The sequence below is a fragment of the Myotis yumanensis genome, unplaced genomic scaffold (assembly GCF_028538775.1).
Source record: "Myotis yumanensis isolate MYYU_CA2020_CCGP unplaced genomic scaffold, mMyoYum1.0.hap1 SCAF_15, whole genome shotgun sequence".
Lineage (NCBI taxonomy): Eukaryota > Metazoa > Chordata > Mammalia > Chiroptera > Vespertilionidae > Myotis > Myotis yumanensis.
The window spans coordinates 28,926,627-28,942,521 of record NW_027223766.1 but is presented as its reverse complement, the minus strand read 5'-3'; the positions used below and the strand labels follow the sequence as shown (position 1 = coordinate 28,942,521).

General features: G+C 33.0%; 1 protein-coding gene across 1 annotated transcript in view; it reads left to right on the top strand.

Annotated features, from left to right (window-relative positions):
• MTBP (MDM2 binding protein) overlaps positions 1 to 15,895 on the top strand; it is a 52,294-nt gene that overhangs the window by 3,714 nt on the left and 32,685 nt on the right. The window contains exons 5-11 of the mRNA XM_070391874.1: positions 594 to 652; positions 2,400 to 2,544; positions 3,537 to 3,654; positions 7,478 to 7,612; positions 9,421 to 9,515; positions 10,318 to 10,390; positions 12,104 to 12,221. Coding sequence (XP_070247975.1) covers positions 594 to 652; positions 2,400 to 2,544; positions 3,537 to 3,654; positions 7,478 to 7,612; positions 9,421 to 9,515; positions 10,318 to 10,390; positions 12,104 to 12,221 — 743 coding nt within the window. The remainder of the gene's footprint in view (positions 1 to 593; positions 653 to 2,399; positions 2,545 to 3,536; positions 3,655 to 7,477; positions 7,613 to 9,420; positions 9,516 to 10,317; positions 10,391 to 12,103; positions 12,222 to 15,895) is intronic.

Sequence of the window (15,895 nt, the reverse complement as noted above, 5' to 3'; positions counted from 1 at the left end):
AGGGAGCTTGAGTACTATACTTTATCATAGATGCCTTATGTTTTTTAGACAGTGGTGGGTTTATAATAAAGGATTTAAATACCTTTATGATTTATAATAAACTATTTTGTGAGACAATTCATCATATGGATCAAACTAAAAGATTTTGAAGAATTTGAATAGAGTTTTATATTTCCCAGTCAGGGCTGTTATATGCAATACAGAGCAAAGCAGTATCCTTTATTAAACACTTAGCAAATACCTTACTTTTAGGATTCAAAATAATGCTTGGTCTATTAGTTATGATTTTTATTTAATAAATAAGTTAAATTAGCTTATCTTTGTTATTGTTTGTTTTTGGGTATGACTGAGAAATTGAACTCAGGATTTGCATCGTGTCTTCCACACCTACTAATTATGTAACTTTAGGGAAATTCTTTCAATTAAGGACCACAATAGTATTATAGTAGTACATCATGGAATTATCATGAGGCTCAAATGAGATAGTGCATCTAACATACTTAACAGTTTCTAGCATGTGGATGCATTAGTATTTATGATGAGATATAATGTGTATGTGTTTTTGTTTTTTCTAACTTACCCTTTTATTTTAGTCTGTATGAAGAATCTGCAGAAAACTTGAATCAGTTATCAGACAAACTTCCTGCTCCTGGTAATGTTTTATGACTGCTTTCAATAATTTGTATCGTATCTTACACTTCCTGTGAGTGATAAATTCAGTCTTTATCCTTGGGTTATCACTTTTAACTTTGAAATTCAAAATGAAAAATAATTTCTTAATTGAAGTTGATACAAAACATAGTTTACTACTTTAATAAAATACATTCTGGAGACATTAGAGTTCTCTTATTTGTTTTTATTTAGTGAGACAAAAATTAGAACTTAGGAAATGAAATACCCATCTGTTTCCTAATTTATTTTTTACTGAAGAATCTTTCCACTACATACCAGTGTTTTACAGAGTATGTTCTATAGAACATTAGTCCCATACACAACTCCTGGAGGAAGAAGTTCTTTCTCCTGGATAATTTAATAACATTCTTTTATGCTGTGAAATCGCTATATATATCAAATTTAAAGTTGTGCAATAAGATAAGCCACTGATTTAGCATTTTTTTATAGAACTATTTTATGATTTAGCATTTTTTTTATAGAACTATTTTATAGAATCATATTTTATGAATACTGTGTCATACTAGCTTTAAACTGTTTTTGTCTTAAATTCCACTTTCTTTGTGTTAATCAAGTAGCTGGCATCTAAAGCTTGGTATAATTTGCTACCACAAACTTTCAAAGAGCTTTCTTTGAATGTTTTTCTTATTCAAGGCCATTTATTAAGCAGATATTTGTTGTCAATTATATGACATGCATTGTAGTAGGAGCTGAGTATACAGTGATGAATAATAAAGCCTATGCAAGTACCATGGGTTTTATAGATCACAGTTGGCTCCTTATACTCAAGATCATATTTTAGTGTAAAAGAGTCTGCATGGAAATAACTGAACACATAGATTAAAAAATATCAATTTTTCTAAGCAAAATGTGTCAAGTTCAAAATACTGAAATATACAGTGAGACAAAATCGGTTTGGAAAATTATAATACTTGCATTATCAAATTTTTATTTTGCTTCTGTTTCATTTTGATTGTTCTGCTTCAATAAGTTCATAATTTTATAAAATGTAAAGTTTCATGAAGTTATCTTTCTCAGGAACCAGTGATGTCAGTATAATTGCGTTTTCTGAGTTTTTTTTGCTTTTTTAAAAAGAGAATTTATTTGAACATTACAATTTTATACTGATTCATTCCCCTTTCTATAACAAAGTTAAGTATAGAAAAATGTGATGAAATTGCACAGGATTGTTTTTTCTCTGTTCAGTACAATAGTATTGATGAGAGCAATGTGTGTAATTAACCACTGGTGCATAATTGACAAGTAATTGTGATGTAGTTAATCGTTTCCTCGCACATGATAACTATTTCAAAATAACATGGCTTTGAATCAAATGATGAACATTTAAAACTTTTTAGCTCCTAAAGATGTGTATTGTTTTGAAGAATTTTAGAAATTAAAGGTAAAATTTTCCTTTATCTTCAGGGGTCCTCAAACTACGGCCCACAGGCCACATGCAAATACAAATATTGTATTTGTTCCCGTTTTATTTTTTTACTTCAAAATAAGATATGTGCAGTGTGCATAGGAATTTGTTCATAGTTTTTTTTTAAACTATAGTCCGGCCCTCCAACGGTCTGAGGGACAGTGAACTGGCCCCCTGTTTAAAAAGTTTGAGGACCCCTGTTCTAGATAAACATAATAGTCAATCGTTCATGGTACTGTTTTAAAGTAGTTCAGATCTAACATTTTTATAAAATTACAAAAATGCCTTTTTCTCTTTCTAGGTAGAGCAATGATAGACATAATACTGTTGCCCTCTGACAAAGATCCTCCTAAATTAAAAGACTGTTTGCCTACTGTTGGAGCATTAAAACATTTAAAAGAATGGTATTCAGCAAAAATTACCATAGCAGGAAATCATTGTGAAATGTAAGTACCTTTGTTCATTTGATTACTGTCTTTGTTGTCTTTTTACAATTAATATGTTATCCTATTAAATAGACTCAGCATTTGAAAAAATTTTAATGTGACAAGATAGTTTTATATCATACTGTGAATGGAGATTAATTGAAAAGAATCTAGATTTTTCTTATTTTGTACTTGTACTTCTGGTATGTTTAAGTTTTTAGTAAATATTATCAATGTAAATATATATATATTTGCATTAATTTTCACAGTGTGCTTTTAAGTAGGATTGTATTGTCCATTGAGCACCATAATGAATACTATGGATACATGGTTACACTGGATTTATAATGTTATATATTTTTTTTGCTTTCTGTGCCAATATAGAAATAAATATATACTGTTGTGTTCTATGACATTTTAGTAAGGATCAATTTCTATTACAGTTTGATCCTTAAAGAGTATTCAAATTAGGTTTATTAACTTCATGATTTTTTTTATTCAACAAATGTTTACTGAGCACTTACTTTATGACAACACAGCAGTAGATGCTGCTGAGTTAAAGTGAGATTTGATCTTTTTCAGTGAAGTGAGGGAGAAACAGGAATGGTAATAGTCATGATAGTCTGTGATAAGTGCATATGGGGACAATTTAGGAGATTAGTTCTCTTTTTTAAGATAAGGAATCGGCGAGTCTGTGTTTTTATGTGTGTGTGTGTGTGTGCGCGCGCGCGCATCTGATACACTTAAGCCAATACATAGTAAGGTAAAGTCTCTTTCTTCACCTGTAATATTAAAGGTAATAATTCAATGCCTGGGGATGTTAGGATTAAATGAACATGTGATAGGTGATAGTAACTCACTCAGAGGCTGACTGAATGGGCATTCTATATTTTAAAAAGTAGATAAAAGCAGCCTAACTTGCATTTTTGCCTGTTAGGTTTGTACTAAACTATAACCATTAAATCTAAGTAAAATGTAAAACCCTATATTTAATTTTAATCTTTTACTTATAGAAATTGTCAGAAAATTGCAGAATACCTTTCTGCTGATGTTGTATCTTTAGAAGATCTCGGGAATGCTGTTGACTCAAAGGAATTATGGAGGGGAAAGATCCAGATATGGGAAAGAAAGGTAAATGGATTTCTCAGTGATCAGAGTTTGCAAAGCAGTCCTTTCAGCTTTATTCATAACACAATTTAAATGAATCTTAGTAAGAATGTACCTTATAAAGATGTTCTAGAATAGCACTGTAAATAGAACTTTCTGTGGTAATGGAAATGTTCTATCTGTGCTTATGCAGTATCCTACTAGCCTCATACTGCTACTGAGCACTTTATATGTGACTATTCATCCCAAGAACTGAGTTTTTAACTTTATTTTCTTTAATTAATTTAAATGTAAGTAATCACTGTGATTATGTTTTGGACACTATAGTTCTAGAATGTAATATATTTTTTTAAAATATAGAATTTGACATTAGTTAACTGCATGTTGTTTAAGCGTCTTTATTTTATCACATACATAGGAAAATTATTTAGGACATAATCTCTTCCTATAATACTAGCTTAGGTAATCTCTGCCCTCTACTAAGCAGTTCTCTGATTTTGGGCAATTTTTTTTAACCTTGCTGGACCCCAGATTTCTTAACTGCAAGTTGAGACTATCAGATTAGTTGGACTTTCTCATCTTAAATTTCTCTGAGGTTTCAATTCTGTTTGCCATTTCTTCTATGGATATGTTTGGTGTTTTTTATAAGTTGTGCCCCTGTTGAAGTAAATGTCCTAGAGTTTTGTATATAGACAAAACTAAAACCAAGTTTCTTAATATTTGTTCAGGGTGACGTGGTAACATGAGTAGGCGCTTGCATTCCTGTAAAGGTTTATTGCACCTATTACTTGTCTTTTTTTCCCTTTTCAATTTATCCATAATAATAGTGTAATACAACCTCTAATAAGACAGCAGGAATTAATGCGGCTGGGTCCTTATTGATTTGAATGCTTTCTCATCTTAATCTTGGGAAGGTAAAATCTTCAGGTAAACCTTTCTGCAGTGGTTTTTAATTTAATATACTAGGTGTACCGGTTCATAATGCGGATTTTTTTCAATAGATGAAGTTACACATATGTTGATATATATTTGATTTGATATGTATGGTATTTTGTTGTATTGCTCCTTCAGATTACCACTTGTTCCAATCGATGGTACGTGCACTTTCTGAGCAGCACTTCAAAACATACGAAGAAGTGGAAAATTGGGTCTCTGGATGGTCTTCCTCAAAAGAAGAAAAGTTCTATTGGGACGGTATCCACAAATTACCTGAAAGATGGGGGAACTGTGTAGCTAGCGATGGACATTACTTTGAATAAAGCACTTTTGATGTTTCTGTTGAAATGATCGTGTTTTCTTTGAATACAAAATCTGCATTATTGCGGTTAATAATGCAAATTAATTATTAACTGGTTAATAATGTGGATTAATTATTAACCAATTAGTAGTTTGGATTAGCTATTAACCGGTTAATAATGCAGATTACTTATTAACCGGTTAATAGTGCGGATTAACTATTAACTGGTTAAAAATGTGGATTTTGTGATCCAAAGAAAACACGATAATTTCAAGAGAAACATCAAAAGTGCTTTATTCAAAATAATGTCCATCGCTAGCTACACATTTCCCCCATCTTTCAGGTAATTTGTGGATACCGCCCCAATAGAACTTTGCTTGTTTTGAGGCAGATCATTCAGAGACCCAATTTTCCACTTTTCGAATGTTTTGAGGTGCTGCTCAGAAAGTGCGTGTGCCACCAATCAGAACAAGCGGTAATCTGAAGGAGCAAGGTCTGGTGAATATGGTGGGTGGGTTAATACTTCCCAGGCAAGATCTTTTAACGTGTCTTTACCTGGTTTCGAGGTGTGTGATGGTGCGTCATCACGAAGCAAAATTACTTTGCTGTGTCTTCTGGCACATTCTGGTAGTTTCACGATCAAAGCCTGGTTCAAATTGATTATATGTTGTCGGTAGCGATCAGTATTAACGGTTTCACCTGGTTTTATAAGTTCATAATTCACCACACCTTCCTGATCCCACCAAACACAGAGCATTGTCTTCTTTCCGAAGCGATTTGGCCTTGCAGTCCATATTGATGGTTGACCTGGATCAACCCGTGATTTTGTGCATTTGGGATTCTCAAAATAAATCCATTTTCATCGCCAGTCATAATTCGATGCAAAAAAGACTTTCTTTCATGCTGTTGAAAGCAACATTTTACTGATGACTTTTCCGTTTTCCATTTGTCTTTCATTCAGTTGATGTGGCACCCATTTTCCTTCCTTTAAAATCTTTCCCATTGCTTGTAAACGATTGGAATTTGTTTGCTGAGCAACTTTTAATCTTTCTGCAAGTTGTTTTTGAGTTTGACACCCATCTTCATCCAATAATGCTTGTAATTGTTGATCTTCAAACTCTTTTGCTTGACCTGGATGTTCTTTGTCTTTCACATTGAAATCATCACTTTTAAAGCGTTTAGACCAGCATTCACAAGTATGTTGAGATGGAGCATGTTCACCATAAGCTTCCTGAAGTATATGATAACTTTCAGCAGCACTTTTCTCCTAAATAAAGTAATGAATTAAAACTTCCTGCAAATGTTCTTTTTTTGGCACGAAATTCGACATTTTTAAGCGTAAAAATATCTATGATGTTAACACCTTCACAAAATTTGACATATGAAGGTTTGAAGCTTGTATTCAATACAACAAAATAGCATACATATCAAATCGCATATATATCAACATATGTGTAACTCCATCTATTGAAAAAAAATTCGCATTATTAACCGGTACATCTGGTAATTTTTAAATAATATTTTTATTGATTTCAGATAACGGAAGGAAGAGGGGGAGAGGGCTAGAAACAGCAATGATGAGAGAGAATCATTGATGGGCTGCCTCCTGCACTTCCACTACTGGGGATCTAGCCCACAACCCAAGCATGTGCCCTGACCCAGAATTGAACCGTGACCTCATGGTTCATAGGTTGACAACCACTGAACCACACCGGCTGGGCTCTGCAGTGGTTTGAATGTAAACAGATCATATAGCCACCTGGAAGTGTGCAAGATACGATTAGCTAGGAGAATTGCTTTTGTATAATTTTTCTGAAACTACATGTTTTTATACAGACTGATAATGACCAGTTATTTTCATGTGATTCTGTTATTCTTTTCCATATCTCCACTGGATGCTTTTAAAACTTGAAATCAATTTTTTTTTTTTTTTGGTGGAAAATAGCTTTTAGCCTAGAGGAATTATAGTGATTAAGGACATAGATTCTATACTTAGATTGCCTGCATTTAAATCCCAACTCTATTTCTTGGTAGTTTTGTATGACATGTTGGGTAATATTTAGCCTTTTGGTGCAACAGTTGTCTTCATCTGTAAGACAGAGATAATAATAGCTTCTAGCTCATAGATTTTTATGAGAACTAAATTATTTAAAGTACAAAATAACCACTCAAAGTGTTAGAGATCATTGTTGTTACCCTTGCTATTATTAGCAACCCTGCTATTACTACTTCTGCAGGAATTGATCTTTCATCAGCAGCTTCCGTTGTTGCATGAACAAATTCTGTTTTTGCAGAACTTCCAGACTGGTAGGAAGCCAGATATTGAACAAGCATATGCAAAGGAGGTTATTTGGTTCCGTGGTTGCATAGAATGGACTTAATATACTTTCACAGGCTGGTGAAGGGCCAAGGAGAGCTTTTCATGAAAAATTCATGTGTGAGTTGAAATAAGTGGGATTTGTACATAAATGGAACCACACTTTGAGCTGAAGAAAGGAAAATAAATTTACATGGGGGTTTCCTCCCAACTTTTACATTGCAAGAAGATGTATTAATCTTTATAACTTTATTCATGATGTCTGTAATTTTTTCCTCTTGCTTTCTTTTTAGTTTGGATGTGAAATTTGTTTTCCTGAATTCTGTTTAAAGGGAGTTGCACCTAAGAGTTTTAATACATCTAACTTAAATACTTGCTTTCTTGACAAAAAGATAATTCCATCGAAGGATAAGACTTGTTTACCAAAGGTAATCTATGTTTAATTAATTTTGCAGTTATCCATTCATGCATATTTTTGTTCCTATAAGTTCGAATTATAAATTCACATTTACTAATGTATTTTTATGATAGTAAAATTAAGTGTTTAAATTATACTGTGTTATCACATTAAATGTTGGCAAAACTATTTTTGTTTCAGATTTTTAAAAATATTGTTTTAATGAAATGGGCCTAACTTTAGGTCATTGTAGACCTGCAGCTGCCGTTGGCATGGCCTTTACTATGTGACCTTTCTTAGACTGAAAAGGTCAGAGAGTATGATGCAGTGGAAAGAGGAGAAGCTTTGATGTTAGGCAGGCCTAGGTTGGAAACCTAACTCTGTCACCTATGAGGCATTATAACCTTGGGTAGATTGATTAACTTATTTGTGAAGTGGAGCCAATAATAACACACTTATCTTACAAAGTTATCATGAGAGTTAAATGGGGTGAGAAAATAGCCTCTGACACAGTACTGGACATATGCTTCATTTACTGTGTTTAAAATGTTAGGTTTTTCTCCCATATCACCATAGATTCTTAAAATGTAAGTAATTATAAAGAATAATGATTAAAGAGGGTTTAATTGGCTTTTTTTTTTTTTTACATTGGAATAATAACATAAGAGCTATGCATGTAGAAGCACTCTAGAAATTACCTTTAAAAGGCCTAATTCAAGAATGCAAAATATAACAGTCATAACATTATACTGATGTCAAATGGATGGGTGTTATTTTCTGATCCAAGAGTAATACGAAAAGGCGATGGAAACACATTTCCCAATAGCTGTTCAGAATTGATTACTTTAAGCAACTTGTCATGGCCATCTTTCACAGGAATATTAAATTCTTTTCTAAAGATTAGGAACATAAGATTGATGATCTCAAATTCTCATCTTTGGCAGTACACCATTTAAGTAATAATAGCATATCTGATTTTTGCTTCAATTGAAGAGAATCTTAGGGTACAACCTCTTCAGTACATGTAAGCCTCTCAGTCTCTCTCTCTCTCTACACACACAAACACACTATATTTGTATATATGTATGTTTATATACACTGTATATGTATACAAATATACTCACACATAAACTTACATTGTAAAATTACTCAGCTTTCTGCCAGTCTACAACTTTGTGTTGGTTCCTCAAGATATCTTCACTTTTTTTTGCCCTTCTTTTGAAGCACTCTAGCCCTGTCTCTTGAAATACCTGCCCTTCTTCATTAGCTCACTCCTAAGTTAGTTGTTGGCTCTACCCAAAGAAATACTGCAATGTTATTTCTGAGTGGAACTTTGTTAATTAGCACTCTCGCCTTCACTAGTTCTCTGTTTAATTTTAATTTTTTCAGTGTTTCCTCCAAGGATTTTTGTTTGTTTGTTTCAGCATACCACTCAACCTGAGTTCATTCTGAGTCACCTTTCTTTTGCTTTCTCAGTCTTGTAAATTCTTAATTTTTTAAAAAATATTCTAGTCTCTTGGGTTGTCTGTCTTGCTGAGAATAAACAGGAAAGATTGAGAACTTTTCCTTTCTTGCTTTCCTCTTTCTATGACTCATCGTCTCCCTGTTAATATCTTTCTAGTTCCTAAGAAATCTCCATGTCTGTCTCTCGGCTCTGATATGTAGAACTGAAATGTAAGAAATTCTTGTCTGCTATAGAGGATGAAATGTGTGTTTGGCGTTATGTGTAAATACATGCTTTTTTTAGATTCGTTTTAAAGTTTTAAACCTTTATCACCTGTTTGTTCAATTTTACCTTATAGTGTTTAAAGTATTATACAATTTTAATTTCTTTTCTAGGTTTTCCATTATTATGGCCTAGCTTTAGAATTTGTGCAGCTGATAAAATTATCAGACCTACCCTCCTGCTATCTGTCGGACATTGAATTCGAGTTGTATCCTTTCATTTATATCTTCATTTTAGGTTACATTTTCTGTGTTGGGTAGAATGTTTCCTTGTACCACTCCACATTAAATGTTTGACTGAGCTGTTTTATATAAGAATAGTATTCAGTACTTTTCATTGCCATTGTTTTTAGACAAGTTCTACAACTTGCGAGAAAATTCCTCCCCTCAAGTATTGTATTTGTACTTCTAGACGAGGCAGAAGATTTCCTGATTGCTACTTACTGCTTATGGGGTTGGGAGGAGGGAGAAGTGTTAGGAATACACGGAGAAAGACAGTAATTTTCATATTCTAGAAATGCTCAGTTGTTTCTCTAGCCATCGGCAGAATGGGTACGCGCCAGTCTATTGTATCTGTTATATACAAAAGTAAATATGAATGGGATCATTTATACCTGTAAATATTCCACATATTTTAAATTCTCTTAAAAAATGTAATGATTTTTAGAAATACACCTAAGAACAGGATACTTTGTATAAAAAAGAAAATGTTGGCTGAAAATGGAACATTAGCATAGTGTCCTTGAATTTTTGTTCAGAAGTTACCGTTTTTACAAATCTCTTGTTTCTAAAGTTTATAGTGATACCATTCATACTAACACTATTTCTTGGTATATTTTCATAATCAGAAAAATAATTATCCTTAAGGAAAGGAGTAATTGTAAATTCCTAGAGTTAAAATTTTTAATAAATAAATTCAAGCACCTTGTGAGTTGGAGAATCAAACTTGTATTAGGGAGTAGAATTGTTTTACAGTTACCATTCTTTCATTTCTTTAACTCCTTAGTTCAGAGAACTGACAAAAAACAGTACCAAGAAGAACTCCATGTTATTGTTGGAGCAGATTTCTTCTCTATGTGGCAATGTAGGGAATGTGTTTTGTTTCTAACTCAGTATTTAACGATGTGTGAGAAAAGGGACTATAGTTTATGAATCTGTTCTTGAGTGATTTGGTTTCTTTAATATAACATGATTTTGGGCCTAATTTATATTAAGCCACTTTGGACTTTTCATAATAACTCCAAAGTCCTCTGCAGACATGAAGTGTTGTTTTGTTTTTTAGAAGAAATTTTCAAAATAAACTTCATGGCGAGATTTAGAAATGTCATTCATGTTTGTAGCAAATGTTTAGTCAAAAAGAGATGCCTCAAAAACTTGGTCACTTCTTTGGCCTGGGGGTCCAGCCACGTTTGTATCAGGCTATAGGTTAGGCATTGAACTTCATTTAGCATCTCTCAACTGTGAAGTTCTAATTATAATGATTATGTAATTGTCAAGTATAACCGGGCCCTGATCTGGCATGGTCACATCACAGTCTTTGGGTCATGCAGTTTTGCTGTGCATTTAGGACTTTGAAGTCTTATTTATGCAACAATGAAGAACTAGGATTTAGTACTTAGAAAATCACACATAGATCTTTTATACTTAGTGATTATTTTACATTGCTAAATGTTTTTAATGTCTAATTCTTGACTGTGTAAAATACATTTGACTTAAAATGAAAAAGGTTATTACTATAATAATAAAGGAAAATAAGTACATTTAATTTACCTTATTTTCTTCTAATATACTTATTTTTATGTCTGTTAATTAATAATATATAAGTAAAAGTAATAAGTAGCAGTAAAACTAGCACATTAATGCCTTATTTGAGTATCACATCTCTTGTAACCCGTCCATCTATGGAGGACAGTTAAAAGTGATTTTGCAAGAAAAAAAAAAAGTGATTTTGCATCTACATAGGGCAATTAAAAATGATTTTGCCTTAGATTTAAGATCTATGGCAAATGCCCCAACTGAATTTCCCCAGAGTTTAAAAATATATATTTATTGAGATGTGCTGACTGTTATAGCTTGTGTTCTAAAATAAGTGGCAAAATGCCACTTTCAGAGTTGCAATTTGTTTATTCAGTGCTTAATCAAACTAAACATTTACCTAAATATATTATGGTGGTTTTTTGAAAACAAATATTTAATAAGCATCTGTATGGCCAGCCCTGGGAATACAAAGATGAATAAGTTGAGTTTGCTCATAAATCAGTGAGAAGCTGCTGTATGTTTCCTGGCATGTGATTTATGGTTTCTTTGCATTTTGTACTTATTATCATTAAATCTTTAATTTCTAGGAAGAGAAGTTTTGAAGTTGCTTTCTAAATTATTCTAATTTTGAAGCCAGAACAATAATCCATCCAATCAAAAGGTTATAGAATTATGGCTAAATATGACAAAATCTTTTGATGATAGAATTTCTGGCCTCTCATTAGTTTTCAGAAAAAGAAGAAATTATACCTGTAACCTGAACTTGAAGCAGATATGTGAATAATAAGGTTTTTAGAGATTTATAACCAAAAAAGCTTATAGCTTTGAAGAACTTTCTCTATTTTTGTTGACTGGTCTTTGGCTTTTTGGGGGTGTAGGGTGGAGGTGGGGCATTGTTTTTGTTTTTAGTGGAGTTATTGGGAGAGAGTATTACTAAGTACATTTTATGTAGGTGAAATATGAGGAAACTTGTCAGATGATACTACTTAAGAATTAATCTCAATGTACAGTCACTAAAAGTATATTCTGTTTTCAATAGGTTGGTGCACTTTTTGTATTGCCATGTACTATTAGTAACATACTTATTCCACCTCCCAGCCAACTCAGCTCAAGAAAATGGAAGGAATACATAGCTAAAAAGCCTAAGACAATCAGTGGTAAGTAGGAAATCTTTAAGTTGTTTCAGTGGTATAACATAGAAGCAATATTTATCAAATTTTCAATGGAGATAATTTTTCTTTATGGGAAAATAATATGTATTACTACTAATTAAAAAGGATCCACATCATTTGAAGATTTTATTTTTATTATCTCTAACAACCAACTGTAACATAAAGTATATACATTCAAAAAATATCAGTGATCTTAGGCAGAACTTAGGGTTAATTAGATAGCTAATTACATTGAACATGGGTTTTTTGGAGACATTTTGGGAATAAACTTTGTAAAAACAAGTGCTTAATTTATTATACAGTATATTAAAAAACATTTTCTGTGCTCTTAACCAAGATGACATTGTAAAAATGAAATTCTTATTTCTTTTATAAAATCAGATGATTTAAATTCAAACCCTAGAATTTCCTGAGTTAACTGAAGCTCAAATTGTTAGTAACTTGTCCAAAGTAACACAGCTAACGTGTGTTCCTTCATACTTTGCTTTTTGGAAAAGTAAAAAAAAAGCCTTTTAATAGACTTCGTCTGTTCAGTGTGAACCAAAATTTGTACCAGTTTTTATCAGTTCCTTAGGTTTACCATATTATCTCTTGATGAAATAAAATACATACATACATATGTATTAGTTTGAACCATATGGTATTGTTATATGGGTATATCAAAAATTGTTAAATATCAGCGATTTCATATGTCTTGACTTAAAATAGAAAACCAATTCCCCATTTAGGTATGCTTAAGTTAGGAGTTGCAAAAGAGCCCTGGCCTTTGTGGCTCAGTTGGTTGAGAGTTGCCTGTGTACCTAAATGTCACTGGTTCGATTCCCGGTCAGGGCATATGCCCAGGTTGTGGGTTTGGTCCCCAGTCGGGGCATGTACAATGTTTCTCTCTCTCTTCCTTTCCCTTCCTCTTTCTCTAAAATCAATATAAACATTAAAAACAATAAAAACATTAAAAAAAATTACAAGAGTAGCAGAAGAATGATTTTTAAAAGGGGTTTTCAGGAAAAAACTCAGAAACTATTATGGTACTGGAAAAAAGGCAATAAGAACTATATGTAAAAGCCCTGCACACGAATCCGTGTGCCAGTAGCTCTCTGCGGGGCCTGGCCGCTCTGCGCCCACTGCCCAAAGGCTCTCCGCGGCCCAGAGACCCATCCGCGGCCGGGTTCAGAAGGCTTGCCTCGTCACCATGGCGATGAAGCAAGCATTCCGCCAGGCTGCTCAAACTGCCCGCTCTCAGTGGCCGCTCTCCCCCCCCCACCCCCCCTGGCTGAGGGACTCTGGCGGGGCTGAGAGGACTGGGTGCTGCCATCTTTGTGATGGAGTGATGGTTAATTTGCATATTACCCTTTTATTAGATAGTGTGCAATTCAGTAAACCCTGTTAGATTTCTGAAGCAAGACTTCTCTTTAAAACTTGTATTGAAAAGCCAGTTGTACAATAAAAAATATCTGGCTTATCATATGCTCACAGAGAAGTTTTATGAAATTGTTAAAAACTAGTTGTTGATCATCCCCTAACTTTATATTACAAATGAGAAAGCTAAGCTACAGAGAAATCAAGAAACTTAAATTACAGGGTGAAGGCAGAATTTGCACCCAAGTCTGAATGCATCTATAGGCCATCCACAATAACTTTAAATTTCTAAGTTTATTGTTGCCTCATTTTTTAAAAAAATTTGAATTCTTGCCGAAACCGGTTTGGCTCAGTGGATAGAGCGTCGGCCTGCGGACTGAAAGATCCCAGGTTTGATTCTGGTCAAGGGCATGTACCTGGGTTGCGGGCACATCCCCAGTGGGAGATGTGCAGGAGGCAGCTGATTGATGTTTCTCATCTATGTTTCTAGCTCTCTATCTCTCTCCCTTCCTCTCTGTAAAAAATCAATAAAATATATTTAAAAAAAATTTGAATTCTTTTCAAAGGAAAAATTTTAAAGGTACTCTTGAAAAAAATAGTCTTATTATTTTGCTGACAGACAAGTCATCTAATAAAAATATTTTAAAGAGACTAGACTAGAGAGATCAACCAAAGGACTTGTATGCATGCATATAAGCCTAACCAATGGACACAGACAACAGGGGGGTGAGGGCATGAGGGAGGTGTGGGGGGAGGCAATGGGCTGATAAGGGCACATATGTAATACCTTAATAAAGAAAAAAAAATAAAGAGACTAGACTAATAACTGATGAAATATTTTGAATTGAAGTATGTACCTTCTTCATTCTTAAATCAGTGTTGAAAGTGTTTTGAAATAGTGAGCTGACACTAATAAGGTTAAAATTACACACCATAACTGACCTATGAATAAATTTCATATTGAGAATGGATAAAGGACTCTGGTAAAGATTTTGAAAGAGATTTCAGTGGCAAAGAGAAAGTATTCACTCACTCAGCAAATATTTATAGTGTGTCTACTGTATTCAGGGCATTATTCTAGGTGCTAGGATTCAGCAGTGAACAATATCATTTCTTGATCGATTTTAGATTCTTTATAGAATTGTGGCAGGGAATTTTCTTGAACACTCTTGGTGGCAGCTAAGTTTTGCACTAAATCATCGAAGCTTAGTCTGACAAATAAGGTGGGGGATGAAAGTAGGCAATACATTTTTTGGAAATGCTTTATGAATATAAAGTAAGTATATTGATTTTAAAAAAATGTTTTCTTTTTTGCCTCTTCAGTTGACTCGAAGGGCCATTTCAAAAGTTGGGTCTAGAATTGCTTGAAAAACGATGTCATTGGAAAATGTGTGGTCTCCAAAAATGCCTACCTTGAGGATTATATTTTATTTTATTGTTTAATATTCATAATCATTATCAAAATAATTGGGTATATTATTTACTTTTCAATAAGTTAGAATATTCACTTAACAGTCGTTTCCCAAATTATCCTGGAATATTTTTCATGATATCACTTGAAATACTATTTTCCAGTTATATTGTTGAACTATTATAAAAAAGAGGGGACTGGCTACAGGATTTTAAGAACTGCTGAGAAATGTATTGATATAAAATATAACTTGGTTTTTATTATGCTAAAATTTTGTTTGTGAATGAAACTAGTAATGACACAGTTTTCATTATAGTTTATATATTACTTATAAAATTTGATGCAACTAAAGGAAACATGTAATTTCTGTTTCTCCCATCTTGCCTATATAGTAGATCCAAATGGATATTTGGTTTTGGTTGGGGGAAACATGCAAGCCAATCAATCTCTTAGAAGTTGACAGTGTAAAAATAACAGATGAAAATAGAGAAGAATTTTCTGTTGTAATCATTTCCCCTTATTTCTTCAGGAAAAGCTATGGGAATTGAATAACTATGCTAATTATAAATCTGTTACTCTGTATTTACATAAAATTATTTAATAAGTCTTCAATTAACACCTGCCAGATCTGGAACACCATTTTTTAGATGACTGCATAGTCATTATGATTAGGGGAATTCTGTAAAATAAATGTTTTTCTTTTAAAGAAAATAAGATTGTTGTAATTATAGGCTTCAGTGATTAAAGTTCTAATAAAGGTGATGGGATTTAAATAAATATGGAAAGGATATCAGGCATTGAGAAGATATGTAATTTGAGTTGCAAAGTGCTAAATTGGTAAATGAATTAAGGTCACTAAGTCTTGGGAAATCTTAGTTTCAAATACAACTAG